Source organism: Anas acuta, chromosome 2 (genome assembly GCF_963932015.1).
Source record: "Anas acuta chromosome 2, bAnaAcu1.1, whole genome shotgun sequence".
NCBI lineage: Eukaryota > Metazoa > Chordata > Aves > Anseriformes > Anatidae > Anas > Anas acuta.
The window spans coordinates 5,160,813-5,177,294 of NC_088980.1; the positions used below are offsets into that span (position 1 = coordinate 5,160,813).

The window sequence follows — 16,482 nt, forward strand, 5'->3', positions numbered from 1 at the left end:
GCTGAGCCCTCAGCGTGAGAGAGGCATCGAAGGACTCGGTTTAAGGAACCAGAATGCTTTTTAAAAATTTCCTCTCACTGCACATGTAGTATGTCATGAGGAAAACAAAAAAAATCATTTATTTTCATTGCTGATTATCCACATTTCTAAACAAGCAGTGAAACGTGGCTTTGTTCTAGAAAGGAACTGGTGGAAGTTGGGCAAGTTTGGCTGTTTTTTGTCAAAACTGGAGTAACTTTATCGTACGGAGCTTGCAGTTTCCTGTATCTTTAGTTTGTCTTAATCTAGTTTAGTTTTCTTAATATCCCATTTCCAGGCGGGAATGTACTGTTTTTAATGGTTCAGGAATGCTGATTGGCTAAAATAATCTTCAAATCAAAGTATATGGACGGAAGAGCTAGGAATTCGTGTTTTCCAATTTATTTCTCAGGATCAGTTGAAAAGAAAATAGCTTTAATGTTCAGCCATACCTGCAGTTTGCAGTCCATCCTGTTGCAGGGGTTGCTGGCACTGCTTGAATTACCGTGTGGGCTATAGATTGTTATCATTTCAGGCTTTTTAATTCTTAATGTGAAACATTATTATTGTTTTTTTTTTTTCTTGGGGGGGGGTATAAATTACGGACTTGCTGAATGAAATGAGTAAGCTGAGTGTTTTCTTAAAGGTGGTTTTGATATTTTGTTCTGCTTAGTGTTTGGGTACAGCGTACACACGTAGCCAGTAAGGAAATAAAAATCTCTGTCAGACTCCTAATCATTCATTAAAAATGTCAGATGTATATTGGTTTTGGCTGTTCCTCCCTTTGCAGTCGTCTTTTTTTTAACTTGATCTGGATTCAGATAGACATTTAGATGTTTTAAACTTAATGTGAGTACATTACTCTTGTCTTTCAGAAGTGACAGCATGTATCCTACTGGCCTTTTTGAATACACCCCAGGGAAGTGGAGTTTGAAAGCCAAGGAGAGAGGTCTCATGCTTCAGCAGTGCAGAGCTAGCTGTTTTAGCTAATTATTAATGAGAATTTACCACACTCTTTCATGGTTTTTTGACTTAACTATTTCTTCAAAGTATAATAACAGATGCTGCAAGTTTCCCTTGAACTGAAAACCTGCGGTGGTTGGTGTTATAATTTCTTTAGATGCAATATAGTTACTGAATATTTGTAGCTCTTCTGAAAAACTTAATTCTTTCTAGCTTAAGTGGAGAGGGGAGATGCAACAGCTTGAAGAAAAAAAGAAAAAAAAATCTATATATAATATGCAGTTGTATTACGTGTCCATAAATAATGCAAGTATTTAAAAAAAATAATGAAGGGTTATCTAAGGTTAGGTGAAATTGACTCCATGGAAGCCAAAAATGGAAGAGAAACAGCTTTGGCAATTCCTCTGAAGTCGTTGGGTTCTGTCCACATGGATGCACAGGAATCATTAATGAATGACTCTTAATAAATCCCTGCAATTAATCATACATCAGATTTTGATTATAAACTTGATTATTGCTTTAATTTTGTTCCCAGAACCACAGGATTCTTATAACTTGGTGAAATGATGTTAGCTGAATGCTGGCTGTAACTTGATTTCAGGAGTCGTCTTAGCTGTTGAAAGCAAGTATTACTTGGATTAATAACTGAAGCACCAATGAGACAGTGATTTAGAGAAAGTTCCCTCTTGAATGGAGTTCCTTCCTTTTTTTTGCCTTAGGGTGTGGGTTTCACACTGTAGAGGAATTTGTGGGGGAAGGGGAGAAGCAGGGAAAAACGTTATTTGGTCCAGATAATGACACCTCTGTTGAAGTCAGGGTCTTTTTGAAGTTATACGACTCCCTCCCAAAGAAAGATGGAAAATCTTTCATAGAGTCCTGCATGTTTCTTAGTCCATTGCAGTCAGCTTTTTTCAGGAATTGTGTGATTTCAGTGGCCTTGGTTCTGTGAAGCACGTTACCAGAACACCACCGCTCGCATCGTGTGCTTTCTGGCAGAGCGCTTGTTTTATGAGGTCTGCACGCAACGTCCACAGAACAGCAGTAAGTGGGGTAATTTGAAACAGGCATTCAAAACAACACAAAAAAAAAAAAAGTGTGTTGTAGTTTGTTTTTTACTATTAGAGGTGGATCTTTTTGGGGAGCGATTCCTCCGGCAGGGAGGAGAACTGCAGCCCGTGCCAAAGCATCCCCAGGGAGCGACTGAAAAATTCATAAAGCGAAATGGAGAAACAAAACTTCCTGCAAGGGAGCACCCCGTAGCAGTGTGTTTGCTAGATTAATCCCTTAGCGAAGAGCTGTTCTTGGGGAAGAGATGAGAAAGCTAGCAAATATCGACTAATAATTCAGGTTTGATGTCTCTCTGAAGTATTTGCTGCAAAAAGTGCAGCGGGGAATGTAGCTGCTCTATGGGAACATCACTGCTATATTTAGCAAAAGGAAATTAAGTTTGTTCCATCAGATGAGCAGGGGTTTGGTAAGGGTTTGGTTGGAGGTGTTAGGATTATTTTTGAAGGGAGAGACTCGAAGAATTTCTTCGACATTTGGGTTCAGTGAATCACTGGTCTGATATTTTTTTTAAGTCAGAAAAGGGAGCTGAACCCGTAACCTGTGTTTGAGTGGGCTCTTCTGCACCGTGGCAGAAGGAAACTCGGTTTAATTTCCAGGGCCAAACCTCAGGTTGTGAATTTGGTCATGGGAGGGGAAAAAAAAACATCTGTTTGTATTAAGCTTGAAGGAACTCGATAAGGAAACGAGCGGGTCAGAGGTGCAGCACCCAGCAATATCCATTCCGCGGCCAGTTTTAGGATTGGATGACACTTGGACTTGAAAAATTAATTGCTTGGATAAAATATGTATGGTAGGCAGCTAGCTGGGGGGTTAAGCACTGTGCAAGTTAGCTTTGGTTCAGTGAATTACAGGTTTCACCCCGGCCTTGCCAGGCATTAATGCTTGGTGCAGGCTGCCGATGACTCTGGATTGGTTTGGATGCCGGCCCCATGCTTGCAGGTAGCTGCTGCTGCTGTGTTTTCAGTGCTCAGCGCTCCTCTCTGCCTTTCCCACCACGTTGCACGTAAGCACAGTGCAAAGGCGAGCGGATGGGATGCTGTACATATTTCTGCTCTATAAACACATGCTTGTTTACATCTGTTTCGCTGCCGTCCTGACTCTAATCCTGCGCCGATGCCAGAGGGTATCGGCCGTGACTAACAAACCCTGAGCTGCTGCCATTTTGACCCCGTGTGCTGCTCGCCTTTCCGTTTGTTTGTTTCTCTTTTGCTTTCCCGCTCGAGTATTTAACAAATTATTATTAAATATCTTCCAGGAGTTCAGAAGCCAACCTGGGAGCGATTCAAAGGAGCCGAGATGCACGAACATATGTTCTGGTTGCTAATTCTGTTTGATACTTCAGTTGCAGGCAAACTTCAGCATTGAGTACTTGTTCTGTAGCACTGCACTCATTACACACAGAATGAAAATAAACCAGAACCCATTTCCTTTTATTTTTCAAAAGTATCTTTTTATCCTATGCAATTCTCTCCATTTCGATCGACTGCAGCACCTCGGCTGTAAGCAAGCTGCTGCTAATACTTGCAAAACCTCCCTAAAACAAACCCTGCGGCGTGCATGCAGGCGGTGCTGGCTGTCAGCACCTGGAAGAAGCTCACCCCGGCAGCTTTTACATCTCGAAGCTCCCAGCCCACGGCCGATCCAGCTCCACAAAGCCGTGACGTTGCTCTAGCGCCGCGCGCGCGTCAAATTCTTTTTTATCAGCAAAAAAAAAAAGACCAGTTTGGGATTCGCAGGCCACATCTGCCGGTGAACTTTGTGCAGTCTGCCTGCTGCTTTTTTTTTTTCTTTCCCTCCCCTTTTACTAGAAGAAAGGTTTGTTTGTTGGCCGCTGGCTCGGGGCGGGACAGGAATGCGATGCATGCCCAGACCGCGCAGTATTTCCTGTTGCTGCAGCCCTCTGCGCCGGGCACGGCTCCAGCACCGGAGCTCAAACCCTCGGTTGCACAGCGAAGAAAACGAGGCGGCTCCCGAAACGCCTCGAGTTTTATGGCGAGCGGGTTTCTAACAGTGAATCTTTGTGGCGTTGCCGGTGAGATGTGTCAGGTCGGAGGGTGTTGCTCCTCCGCTGTTCGTAGGTCACTGTGGAGGAGAGAAAACACAAAAAGTGGAGGCTCCGTCGTGTCCCTGCAAAAAGCGATGTTTATTTTGTAGCTGAGTACGCCTCCCAAATGCTTCCTGTGTAGTTCACATGGCTTCAGTTTTCCACCCAGTTAAAATGGCAGAAAGCTGTTGTCACTGCTTTATTTGCACTCTGTTTTACTCTGTCCTTACGCTGCTCTGAATTATTGCTTCTGCACTGCATGAATTTTATGGTAAAAGAGAAATAAGAGTGTGGTAGCAAAAGGAAAACACTTCGAGCTCTGTCACTTCTGCCAAGGAACGCTGAACTTTGCCTTGTAGGTAGTTTGGAAGGGAGGTGGGGGGGGGGGTCGTCCTTTTAATATTATTTTGAAGTGGTTTTGGTCCATTGTACGTGTGAAGTATATACACAGATCTGTACACATGAAACTGTTTTTTATCCTTATAGTGCCTTTTTCAGTGTGCTCAGCAGCTGCTTAATCCTGGGTGAAAAGTGAGTGAGTGTGCAGGCTCAGTCCTCAGGTTGGTCCCTTGTTCGTGATCCCATCGGGGTGGTGTAGATGGATGTAGGGACAGGACGGTGCCCAGCCCTGCCCAGGCTCCTCTCTAGCTCAGAGGAGAACCAAGGAAAGGCCATATGGCCACATCCAGTCTTATTTCATCCAGATGTTTACATGGAGGACAAAGGCACAGCAGCTCCCTAGCATGTTGTGCTGGAGGGGTCCTGAAGCCAGACATCTCCTAACTTCTCCGCCAGCCTCTGTTCCTGGCTGCTCCTGTGGCAAGCAGTGCACCCACAGAGGAGAAAGCGCTAAGTGTGAGTGAGTTCCTTCCTGGAACACAAGGAGACCAACTTCTCGGTCCTTCCACGATGCACGTCTGCACATGCTGCTTCTCCACATTGGAAGTGGTCTCTCCTATTCACTGCTTTTATCTTTCTGACCTCGTTATTAAACATGGATGCCCCCAAAGCAGTGGGTCTGCTCCGAAAGCCTTCAAGCTGAATGACAGTGAGGAGCTGGACGGATTTATTTTAATTTAGCATTTCCTGGTAGCAACACCTTTATTATTTTTTTCATTGAATGCTTGCAACACCGCAAGGCAGCACGGGTGTTTATCTTTAATTCATGGCTTAGATGAGAAGCGAACATATATGATACAAAGGATATATCATAAATATGTACATCCAACCAAACCAGCATGCAAACTGTAGCGTACCAACTGTTTGACAGTTTGGAGATTCGCTTTGGAAGCTGTCAGCTTTATGGGCTGTTCTGAGGCTTCTCGAGGTTTTTCCTCCCTCCTCGTGAGTTCAGAGTTGTCCAGTTGCTGTATTTAACCGTGAGGAGCTGCAGCTGATGGCACATCGCAGCGTTGTGCAGAGAAGACAACACTGAGCCGTGGATTAAAAGAGTGACTTCTGAATTTCTCTCCTCTGGACCCTTAGGAAGTGAGATATTTAATCCACCCACACTTGAGGAATGTAGCTAATAATTATTGTAAGGCAAAAGTCATTTTGTTCCTTTAAGCTGCTGCAACCAAAATGTTTCCAAAGCATTGCTTGGTTAGGCGGAGGGCTGTTGTCTTCAGGCAGCTTTAACTGTCTTGAATTAACGTTCATCCTGGTGCTTTTTCTCCTTTTATCCTAGGTAGTACATGAAAATGTAATTTTACAGGACTTTCAAAGGATGGAAAGCACACTGCTATCCATTAGATAACTCCTCTCTGAACGGGATGAGCGGTTCTTGTTCCTGTTTGATCTCAGCCTACAGGTGCAACTTCTGAGCGTGCTTCCCAAACCATCACGGAATGGGTTAACAAAGCAGTGCTGTTCATTTCTTCTTCAAATTCCTCCTCCCTAAAGTGGGAGGCTTGCTAGGGGGGGAGTTAAATGTTTTGTGGAAGAAAAAATCTTCTCAAATCTAGCCTGGGATCCCTCCCTTCAAAGCAATACGTTTTTGATGGGGAAAAAAAACAAAACCTGAAGTTTATTTAATTATGTATGGGGGTGGGGAGAGGGATTGCCAGCTTCAGTTGGAATGAAAATAATTCTGGAGTATATCATACTCGATCTAAACAGAGCAATTTACTTGGGTTTTACTTGTTTGAAGGTTAAACCGGTTGTGGGTGGTTATTTCAGGTATGTGGCAGTGCTGTTACTGCTATATTTTCGGCAAGCTCGCATGGAAAACTAAATCTTTCAATGCTAAGCTCTGACTGGTGTTTAAAACTAAAGTAGTCAAGGCATCATGTGCAGATTTTGTCAAGTATTGTAAAGTAACATGCATCCTGGTCAGCACCTTCCAAAAATTGGGACTGGGGAAGCAGAGCCACCAGCTTGCTGCTGCTCAGCTGCTTCTAGCTTGAGTCCTGCAGGATATTAGAAAAAGGCAATTTTATAATAAATCTGGTTACGGAGATTGAGCAATCAGGCATCTGTAAATATAGAAGAAGCTTTCTTTTCAAAGGAGGCTTTGTTTAATGCTACTGGATTCTTACTTGTGTCTCTCCATTTTGTGTGATGAACAGCCTCGTTCGCAGAGCGCTCCTGATACACAGAGGTTCACCTTACTGCATTTAGCAGCTTCGGCTGTAAACGCCCTGAAAGTCTCTTCATTACCCGGTTGATGTTCTTCAGGAAGGCTGGCTATTGCGTTCACTTCATTAGGAAAATCGCGGCGGTAATTAGATCCCTCACAGGCTGCAAGGGGATGGATGGGGCCAGCAGCTCACCAGGCTGCCCGCGGTGCCTCTGCGGAGCAGGCAGGGTTTTCGTGCACCGTGGCTGCCCAGCAATCTGGTTTTCGGTTTAATTGTAATTTGATAGCGACTTTCAAAGTGTAAATCAACTCTGATTCACACAATCACAGCAAAATTTGATGGGAGAAGCCTTGGACTGAACATTTTTTTATTTCAGTGTGTTTTCCTTACTGTGTAACTCCTGTTGCTGTTGGGATTGTGTTCCTTGACCCCCTCCCCGTGGTTAGTAATGCTGTGGGTTCATTGGGACTTGCCAGAAGACCTCGAGAAGCACAGTTGTTGGGACCATACATGACTTCCAGCAGCTTGTGGGTAATTCAGGAACAAGGTTACCTGCAGCACCCCGGCTGGGAGCAAGGAGCTTTCTGTGAGAGCGAGGGCAGGGGAGCACCTGAGGATTGCAGGTGAGACATTGCTCAGGTTTGAAAGTGCAAATCTGCACCACAGGGACTTGGCTTCCAGCAGCAAGAGCCATGCTCCCATTTCCAGCCCTCTGCAAAGTGTAGTGTGTGCGTAGTCCTGTTCTGCTCACGTCTCTGAAGTGTCTGCTCTGACGTCTTTTAAGGGTAGGTACACGTGGATTTTTCTGCATCAGAAGAGATGAGAATTCTTACCTTGTATTTGCAGTGGTGTCTGAAGCTTCTGTTAATAAAGCAATTTCGGTGTTAATGGGATCTTCTGAAAAATCACATTAGCCTAATTCTAGTCAAACACAGGTAAGATGTTAGGAATTAATGGAGTACCACAAAGCTTTGTCTTGGTGTATAAACTCACCGTGCACTCTCCTTTCATCCAGGGCATTGCATTCAGTTCCAGTCCCAAAATACAAACAGGAGCAGGTACAAGGATGGGGAACAAGGAGGGTTAAGGAACAGCCTTCTTGCCATGGGAGACGTTTGGCACTAGAAGTTGGTGTAAGCTCAAAAGTGATGAGGCCGAGCTATGAAAAGGAATTTGTTGAGGACTGCTGGGCACACAGTCCCTGGCTTTTAGGAAGGGAAGTCGCAGCGCCCCTGGGCTGCTGTTAAGGGAAAGGATTGCTCCAGACTTGTGGTGTTTCGATCTCCCACTCTTCTGCAGGCAGCTGTTGGTTCCATTACCTGCTGGTGCTGCTTCAGCTTGGGTGTTGGAGAATTGAGCACACAGCTCTCATCTTCACTGCCTGGGCTTACCTGAGGACTTTCTGAGAGTGCTGGTTACGTCTTTTGCCGTTCATCTCTTCTCTTTAAGATTAGCTGGCCTCCAGGGTTTCAGTTTTAATGCTTCTTCACATTTGCAGGGTTATGTCTGTTCCCCGTATGGACTGTCAGCTCTTTGAAAATGCAAATCTGGCATTTGGCTTGGTCCAGTGCAGCTGGGGAAGGAGGCAGCATTGCGAATCACAAAAAGCATTGAAGTTGCTCAAAAAGAGATAGATTGCAAATCTTTTCTGTGTGCACACTGCCTGGGTATGTTAATGGTACATGTCACACTGCTTAAACACTTTCATGCCGTATTGCATCCAAAGTTACGCTTTCTTAAGTCATAGCAGAACCTTTAAACCAGTTGGTTTAAATATCTAATTTTAAAAATAACATCAAAATTAGTGGAAAGGCCTATTGGAGACACCACTCTATTATGAATGGCAAGCAGAATTAAGGAACTTTTTTCCTAAAAACAAGTCTTTCCCTAAGTAAAAGTGAGTGTGCAGATCTAAACTGATTTGATCAAGGAAAATAAATAAGTATTCTTAAACAGTTGGGACAAATCAGTAGCTTTTGTCCAAGACTTTTGAATATTTTTCCGAGTCTTTCCTCTGTTTATTGCCTCTTGCAGTCCTCTATATAGGAAAAGTAGAAGGGCTGCTCCTTGATGCGTCACGCTGTTCCAGTTGACCTGATATTCAACCAAGGCCCTAAGTTAGGAATTTAAGGACGCTGCTGCAGCTCGTCCCTGAGCAACAGCCTGGCTGCAGACCCGAAGGATCCCCAGAGGTCACTGGCAGCTCCAGCATTTCCTTGCCACATGCACATTGCTGCAGCTGAAAGCAAAATTTCTCTTGAGAAGTTGGGATTTTGCCCTGTAACCTCTTAGTACTGCTCTTTGTGCATCCCAGACACCCACGGTCTGATCCTTAGCGTATGAGACTCGAGGACTGTAACGTGGTGTGGTTGCGGTAAATTTAATCCCTGCATGCTGCTTGTGTTCAGTAACCTCCTAAAGACAAAGCTCAGAAGTGTTCTGCAGCGTCCAAGGCAGGCATTTGGTAACTCATTTTTCCTGCTGAATGTTAACCTCTTAACTTCACGGAGAGGTTTTCTGAAGACCTACTTCAGTCCCAGCTTAGAGAATCAGCTGGGCTTCGTTGTACAGTGCAGGCTGGGCTCTTATGCATAAAAATTGTTTGCAGAATGAAATCTAATATTACATCCTTGTACTTTAAGAAGTCCAGGAGAACAACAAATGATAAATGCTGCGTAAGAACATTCCTATTCCAAGCATTCAGCTTTGCTTAATTGCTCTCATATTTTTAAGTGAAGGCTGAACGGATAGATCAGAGGAAAGCAAGGCAAAGCGAGTGGCTCACGGGTGTGGGATATCAAAATTATTCCCGTGAAACAGAGCTCAGCACATCACAGATCTGCATGTATTGGTACAGAGAGGGCAAATGTAAACGAAACACAAATCATTTGGGGGCGTCATTGGCACTGGCTGTACGTAACAAGATGCACAGCGTTGTACTCCCTCTCCTAATACCAGCATATTTCAGTGGTTGAGGTCAGCAAGGAGTTTCTCCTTGCCTTGATGATGCTGCAACAAGCTTCTTTATGCCTGCGGGACAGATGTTCTTGAGTGCTGCTTGAAAAAGTGGCTGGGAGCTGCGCTGGGTGTCCACGGGGATTTGTGAACGTGTTTCCACAGATCTGATGTAGACGGAGCGTGACACTTTAAGAATAAGCCTTTTTCTCTAACATGTAGGTACATCACAAATGGGTGGAGTTTTGCATATTTTTTTTCTGTTTGAGTACTGAGGAGCAATGTTTAGATCAGCTGAAAAATGGTTTCAATTTACAAGTGTCTTTGCAGCAGTGCAACGCTTCCTTGAACAGGCGTGTGCACAAATCTGTGCCCTGTGCTAACTTTATTCTGTTATCCAAGATTTTTTAAATGATGAAAGTTTATAAAACCTGTTTAGTGTTTGATATGGGAACAGTTCCAGAAAGTAGCTGAACTAGAGCACTGCCTCCCTTGAAGGCAAAAATACGTCAGCTATTACAGAAATGCGCACTACAGGGAGAACAGAACATCGCTGTCATCAGGCACCATGTGTCCGAGGTGTTTTGGGAAGACAAATGGTTGATGTCCAGCTTGTGCTGACTTTTCCAAATACTTCTGGGAACAGGGACACGAATCTGATGTGGAATTTTGGTCAAAATCTGCCTGGTGATGCTTCTAAATCCATGCACCCGCACCCCTCCTGCTTCCAGCCCACCGTGGTTCTTCCAGGCAGGTTTCTCCACTCCATACAAAACTCCTGCAGACATTTTCTTCTTGTATTTAGGCACGTTGCCAGTTGCCTCGACTGCACTTGAGGTCTTTGTAGTATTGGGAGGAAAGTAGGTGTTTGTGTTGGTTCCCTCTTAATTCAACAGAGGAGGCGAGGTAGGGAGTTAGGAATGGATGCGTCTTCATAGGGGACTCCCCAAGGGCGTCAGCCTCTCACTGTGGGGTGAGGGGTGTTGTGTTTCTTCCAAGATAAATAAGCTATATTTTATATTTATACTTATATATATTCTTTTATTTATATTTTATATACCTTTTCAAGGTTTCTTCCACAGTCACATTTTGGTTGGAGGACATGATGAAGGTCTAAAGCCATAACTGGGTTTTCCTTCCCTGAGCTCACTCTCGCGGCGTGATCAACAGGAGCAAATTAAAGCCACGTAGTCATCCTCTGGCAGGCTGAGATGTACATGCTCACGTGCTACCCGTGGAGAAGGCTGGGTTGTTTGCTTTCGCAGTCTCTTCATCCAGCTTTAGATGCGTAGCTGGGAATAGAAACAGAAAATAACTTGTTGGGGCTTGCTTGCATATATTTAAAATGAAATCATTCGTAGACTCTGAAAATGAAGCGATTAATCCCTATAGGCTCAGGTATTCCTCCGCTTAATGGAAAGGGTGAACTGGTCCCAGCCAGCTCGGGGCAGGTGATGGGAGCGCCTGTCCCAGGAACATTTGGGTTTGCACGGTGTTCTCGGGGCCGGTGATGGGAAGGGAGATAGTTCGTAACTACCTAACCCTACCGTCTTGCTAACTAGTTTGTAAGATGGCCATGGCGTGACCGTGTGATGCGGTGTGGTGTAGCTGAACATCAAAGAAGCACCTCGTGGAGGTGCAAGATCAAAGTGGAACCCACGCCTGGACGCCGAATCCAGCGGGTATTGCACTGCAGCGTGGCAAACAAGAACTTCTGGCTAACAACAGATCATCAAATATTTGAGCAAATCAGGCATTACTGAACTGCTCTAAAGCCTTTTATGAACTGTCTTTTTAATTTATTTTAATGTTTCGTTCAAGATCTGATTGAATCTTAAGGGAATCGCTGGCTGTCTTGTGTGTATTCCTTTTTCTGCAATGTTACCCTTTTCTACCACTTCTGGTCTTAAAAAGTGCTACTCTTGCTTTCATTGAGCTGTGTGTAACTTTTTGTTTTACCCATCTGTGTTTTTTTTTTTTTTTAACCCTGGTAGAGCAATAAGCAAGTCAAACAGGAGTCCTGGCCTTTCTTTTCGCTCAGCGACACTCTCCCACCCCAATCCTGCAGCTCCCGGGACTTGATTTTGTCAGTATAACAAAACCTGTGATTCTGCAGGGACCCAAGTTGTTAGTAACACACTGTGTGCAACTTTGATGAGCAAAGAGTGTGTTGAAATAGAAGGAGGGGGTCTCAACATGATGGAATAATTCCATGGGATTATCTTAAGGCTCAAGAAGAACTTCTTGGGTAATAACCAATCTTAAATTCAGTTGTTGTATGTGTGGAAAAATAGGTCTGTTACATGAATTTATTTTTGTTGTATTTTTTCTTCCAGTGTCCCAGTGTAATATCAGCTTGAAGAAGCAAAGGAGTCGAAGTATCTTTAGCACCTTATTCTGCTGCTTTCGTGACTACAATGTCGAGCCACCATCTACCAATAGCACCAGTGCTCTTCCTCCTTTGGTGGAGGAGAATGGAGGACTTCAGAAGGTCAGGCTTTTATCTTATTTACCTGTTGTAAAAGGTCTCCTATAACCAAGGTTTAACTATGAACTCCTAAAAGTTTGTCTCAACAGGTTTCCCTTGTGGGTAACCATAATGAGTTACTGAGAAGCTGAATGTTCTGATGATGAATTGCTAATAGCATTCATGCAGCTGCGATTTAAAACTAACTTTCCATGAAGGCTCTATGTATTTTATATGCAGATAACACTAAAAAACCTGAGTAAGGCATTCTAAAAATGTAGACTTCTCATAATGCTCCAGATGCTGAGTTGTCTCCTAGCTTTGGTTCTCTTTCGCACATAAAGGAAGATGGAAGGATTTCTGAATGGAGCCTAGTGGAGCTGCTTTCAATGTCAATTGAAATAATTCCAGTGACGTAAGAACAGTCCAGGAAGGGGGAGAACTGTTAATTGTTTTGACTTTTTTTAACCACTTCACCTGCATTTAATGCATGCTGAGACCAGAGGTATCAGCTTTTGCTCTTTTGGCTAGGTTGTTAATAGTTTTGTTCAGCTAAGAAGTCAATTTAATTTAAACTTCGAGCATTTTAAAGCATTGTGTGTTAAGAGCAGCAGATTACTTTCATTAAGTTCGAGCAATTAAACTGCTTTGAAGTACCGTAAAATCAACACAAATAATTTTCTATGTTTTCTTTCAATCCGATGATGCTGAGCAGATTTGCATTAAGTTGCTGATGGATTTCAGTTCAGTGCACATGTAGCAGTACCATTGTTTCCGTGCTGTGTTGTGTTTCAGCACTCACATTCGAAACTGAAAAATCTTTCCCCTCCAATTTTTGAGGACATGAAGGGATTGCAAGAATAGATGTATCCATGCTGAGGAATAATAACAAAAACAAAGAAGTTTCCATCTTTTCACCCCTCTGCTCTTCATACTAATTTTTCATATTTGATGCGGCTGATTTCTTGCCTACTTGGCCCGTATCTTTGGGTTGGTTGGTTTTTTTTGTTTTTTTTTTTTGGTTTTGTTTTTTTTTTGAATTCTGGTGTTGGTGTTTGAATTCTGTAAAGCTCAGGAGAGAGCACACAGGCTCTGTGGAGGAAGAGAGGAAAGAAAAGCAAATTGAGCATCAGAGACTAGAAATACATTGGCAGGGTAAAAGTGCACTGAAAATTTCTCTGTCAAGGGGAAAAATTGTGTGTGTATTTTAAAACTTTTTTTTTTTCCTAGCGAAGATGAAGTAAGGGAATCTAGCTTGGATAGGCTGAAGGGAAATCTAAGTAGTGTGTAGCACGTTCACCTGAAAAAGAAAATAAATGGGAAAATAATGAAATTTCCTTTTGCACTATGCTGCTGAATGAAAAGTGGTAGAAGTGAGAGTAACAGCAAAATTGAAATAAGAGAAAGTGAGAGAAAGAAAACTTTGTTTAAAGAATAATAATAATAAAAAAAAATCTTTGGAAAATTTTAGTTAAAATGTTCTGGAATCCAAATTTTTCAGAGTACATTTCGTAAAACACATAATTACTTTCTAAATGTTTCTTACACCTTGAGCGAGTGATTGCATTTGTTTACACAGGTTTCCATCCTCACGTTGTTACCACCTTAGTGAGTGATTTGGAGTTGCGCAATCCTTGTGTGCGCCCAAACCACAAATAACACAAATCACCGAATTGAGAGAATTGCCAAAGTACAACTTAATTGGGCAGAAAAGTCCAATGAATACATTAAAAAGAATTACCAATGAGTGCAGTTTCTTTAGATGCAGTGAAATATACTCCGATATGAACAGTTCTCTGTAGAAAGAAACAAGTATAGCTAAGCGTTTGGGTGTTTTTTTAGGTGAGTACAGATAGATTCTGTAGCATTTTCATTTTAAATCTCAGTTCTGCGAGCTAATAAGCTTTATATTCTTTTCTACGCTGCTTTTATTTTCAGCACTAACATGGTTAGTATAAGAGGGAAATTCTTTAAAAGACAGAAAAACAGCACTGGTGGATATACATGAATATTTTCATTTGTCAGGCCTGTGCTTTCTACCAAAAGATCTGTGGTCTAGATCTGTGCAGGAGCCTTGGGTTTGATTGAGTTCCAGTGAGTCCCATCTTATTTAGATGAGGAGGTGATGTGTAAATTGGAGGAAAGTACATGCAGCATGGGCATCAGCTTCTAAATTACGCATCCGAAAAGGACATAACAACCAGCTTTAGAAAAGAAGGGAGAGCTTTACAACACGCTACCTAAACTCTTCTGCTCTTTGTTTAAAGGTCTTGTTGCATTAATCTGCCTGCCAGGTTAGAAGAGTTTAAATTCTGTTGGGCTGCTGTTCAGACGGTCACTTCCTTACATCTGCTGTCACTCTTGTATTATTGTATTAATTATTGATTCATCACAGGTGACCTCTGACCGTGGTGCAATTGGTTCCTGTAACCTTTCCCTTCAAAACTGGGGAAATGAAATTGCACAATGATGTTATATGGTTAGAAACTGGAGTATAAAATTGCCTGGATGTATTCTCCTTCTGTTTTCACTGTTCAATGGAACCGTTACATGGAAACTAGTGATCAAGACTGGAGGGGAAGGAAAGAAACCAAGAGAACTTGTGCCGGTTTCAGAGAAATTCAGTGTTCTGCATTGCTTCTGGCACGTTTTTAATGTGGTGTGACAAGCTTACTTCCTTCTAATTAGGAGTCTCCATTCTTTCGATGTTAACCTGTCGTAAAGGAGGGGAAGCAGCGAAGGGTATTTCATAAAGCAATTGAAAACAGAGCTGTGAGATTTTGTTCTGAGTAATTGTGCTGAGATTTTTTTTCTTGCTGTGTTAGGAAAAAAAAAAAAAGAGTTGAAATGAAATCAGTGCTTCATTTAGTGTTTTACCGAATAATGTGACTTGATTATGTGTGGCAAGTTAAATGGCATGTCACTTCTTCATAGGATTGGAAGAAACACCGAACTGAGCATGGTTTGGCACACGAGACTTTCACAGCACTGACTTTGCTCCATTAGAAAAGAATAAAAAGCCCAAAAACTTCTTTAAGTATTGAGTTCACTTTCCAAAACCTCTACTCACAGAGCAGCTGCTTGTCCAAGCGTGACTCTAATACTGGAAGTGAATGGTCCGCTCTGTCTCTAAAGTTCCGATACAACATTTTTCAATAATAACTTGTATTTACTGAAACTATTGTATGCTTGTTTTCCTTAAAACACGGCGGCTTTTTAGTGCAGCCCAAAGATAAGCTCTAAGATGGAATATCTGTTACAGTGGGTATATCGGCCTGTCTGCAGCTCGGATGCCGAGTCTGATGTGTCACTGGGAGCACACAATGTTCAGCCTCCTGAAATCCTGGCTAATTTTTTCCTGCCTTCTCAGCAGCAGGCAGCTCGCCAAGACCTTCCAGCCAGCTTTTTTGGGGCAGCAGTGTTGGGAGGGAGGCAGCGGTTTTTGTTTTCTTCTGAGCAATCTCAATTTCTGTTCCGCAGCGAGCAGTCTGACTCAAAATGTGTAATTTCTGGGCATGCTGCTGGAGTCTGTTTTATTCTGGCCAACTTTGTTACCTGACTTCTGGAGCATCTGCAGGCTTCAAGGAGAGATCTAACCAGGGAAAAGGGGGAAAAGCTCGATGCAAATGGGCTCTCTTCCCTTCCCTTTCAGTCCTGGTGGCTGAGGAGCTCTGGCGCCTCTCGGCACGCGGCCATTTCTCCCACAGCCCAGTTCCTCTGCAGTAATCTCTGCTTTTCTTTCCCAGTTGGAGACAGATTGGGCACATGGCTCACGTTCAGCAAGATGAAGCGTGAATGAGGAAAGGGCTTTTTTGTACTTGCTGGATTAGGGGAGAAGGTCTTGATCCACTCTCAATGGGGAAGAAGACAGAATTAGAAGAAAGTTTATTCTGGGGGCAGCAGCTGCCCCTGCTGCTTTCCCTGTTACAGGAGTGAAGCCAGAAAGGTCAAGTCCTTGAATTTCCATCTCAGCCATCCCAACCACTACAAACGTTAGGTGTCTTTCTCCCCTCTGCTTTCCGCTGCAGGGTGCTGCCATCTCCAAGGAGATGCTGGAAAACTGTTTTGATGACCTATTGTCATGTCTCCAACACTTCTGCTTTAGGGATCGCTATTTATAACACACTTGAAAGTGCAGGGCAAAGGACCTCCTCTATCCCATGTGAATAAGGTTCACCGGAGTGAGAAAAACAGAGCCTGTAAGGAACGTGTTCTTGAGATCTGAAGTATCTCCTTCATCCAAAAGACGTAGAGGAGCAAGATGCACGTGGACTCTGATGGGGACACCTAACAGCACGCTTGCTGAACAGACGTGGAACCAGTCTCACTCCCCAGTGTGGAAGAAGATAAGTGAGATGAATATAAATAACAGTACTTTTTTCTCCTGC

At 43.2% G+C, this 16,482-nt stretch overlaps 1 protein-coding gene across 4 annotated transcripts in view; it reads left to right on the top strand.

Moving 5' to 3' along the window:
* CTDSPL (CTD small phosphatase like) overlaps positions 1-16,482 on the top strand; it is a 79,978-nt gene that overhangs the window by 31,998 nt on the left and 31,498 nt on the right. For all 4 annotated transcript variants that reach the window (XM_068673328.1, XM_068673327.1, XM_068673331.1 and 1 more), the window contains exon 2: positions 11,964-12,118. In XM_068673328.1, the coding sequence (XP_068529429.1) occupies positions 11,964-12,118 (155 nt within the window). The remainder of the gene's footprint in view (positions 1-11,963; positions 12,119-16,482) is intronic.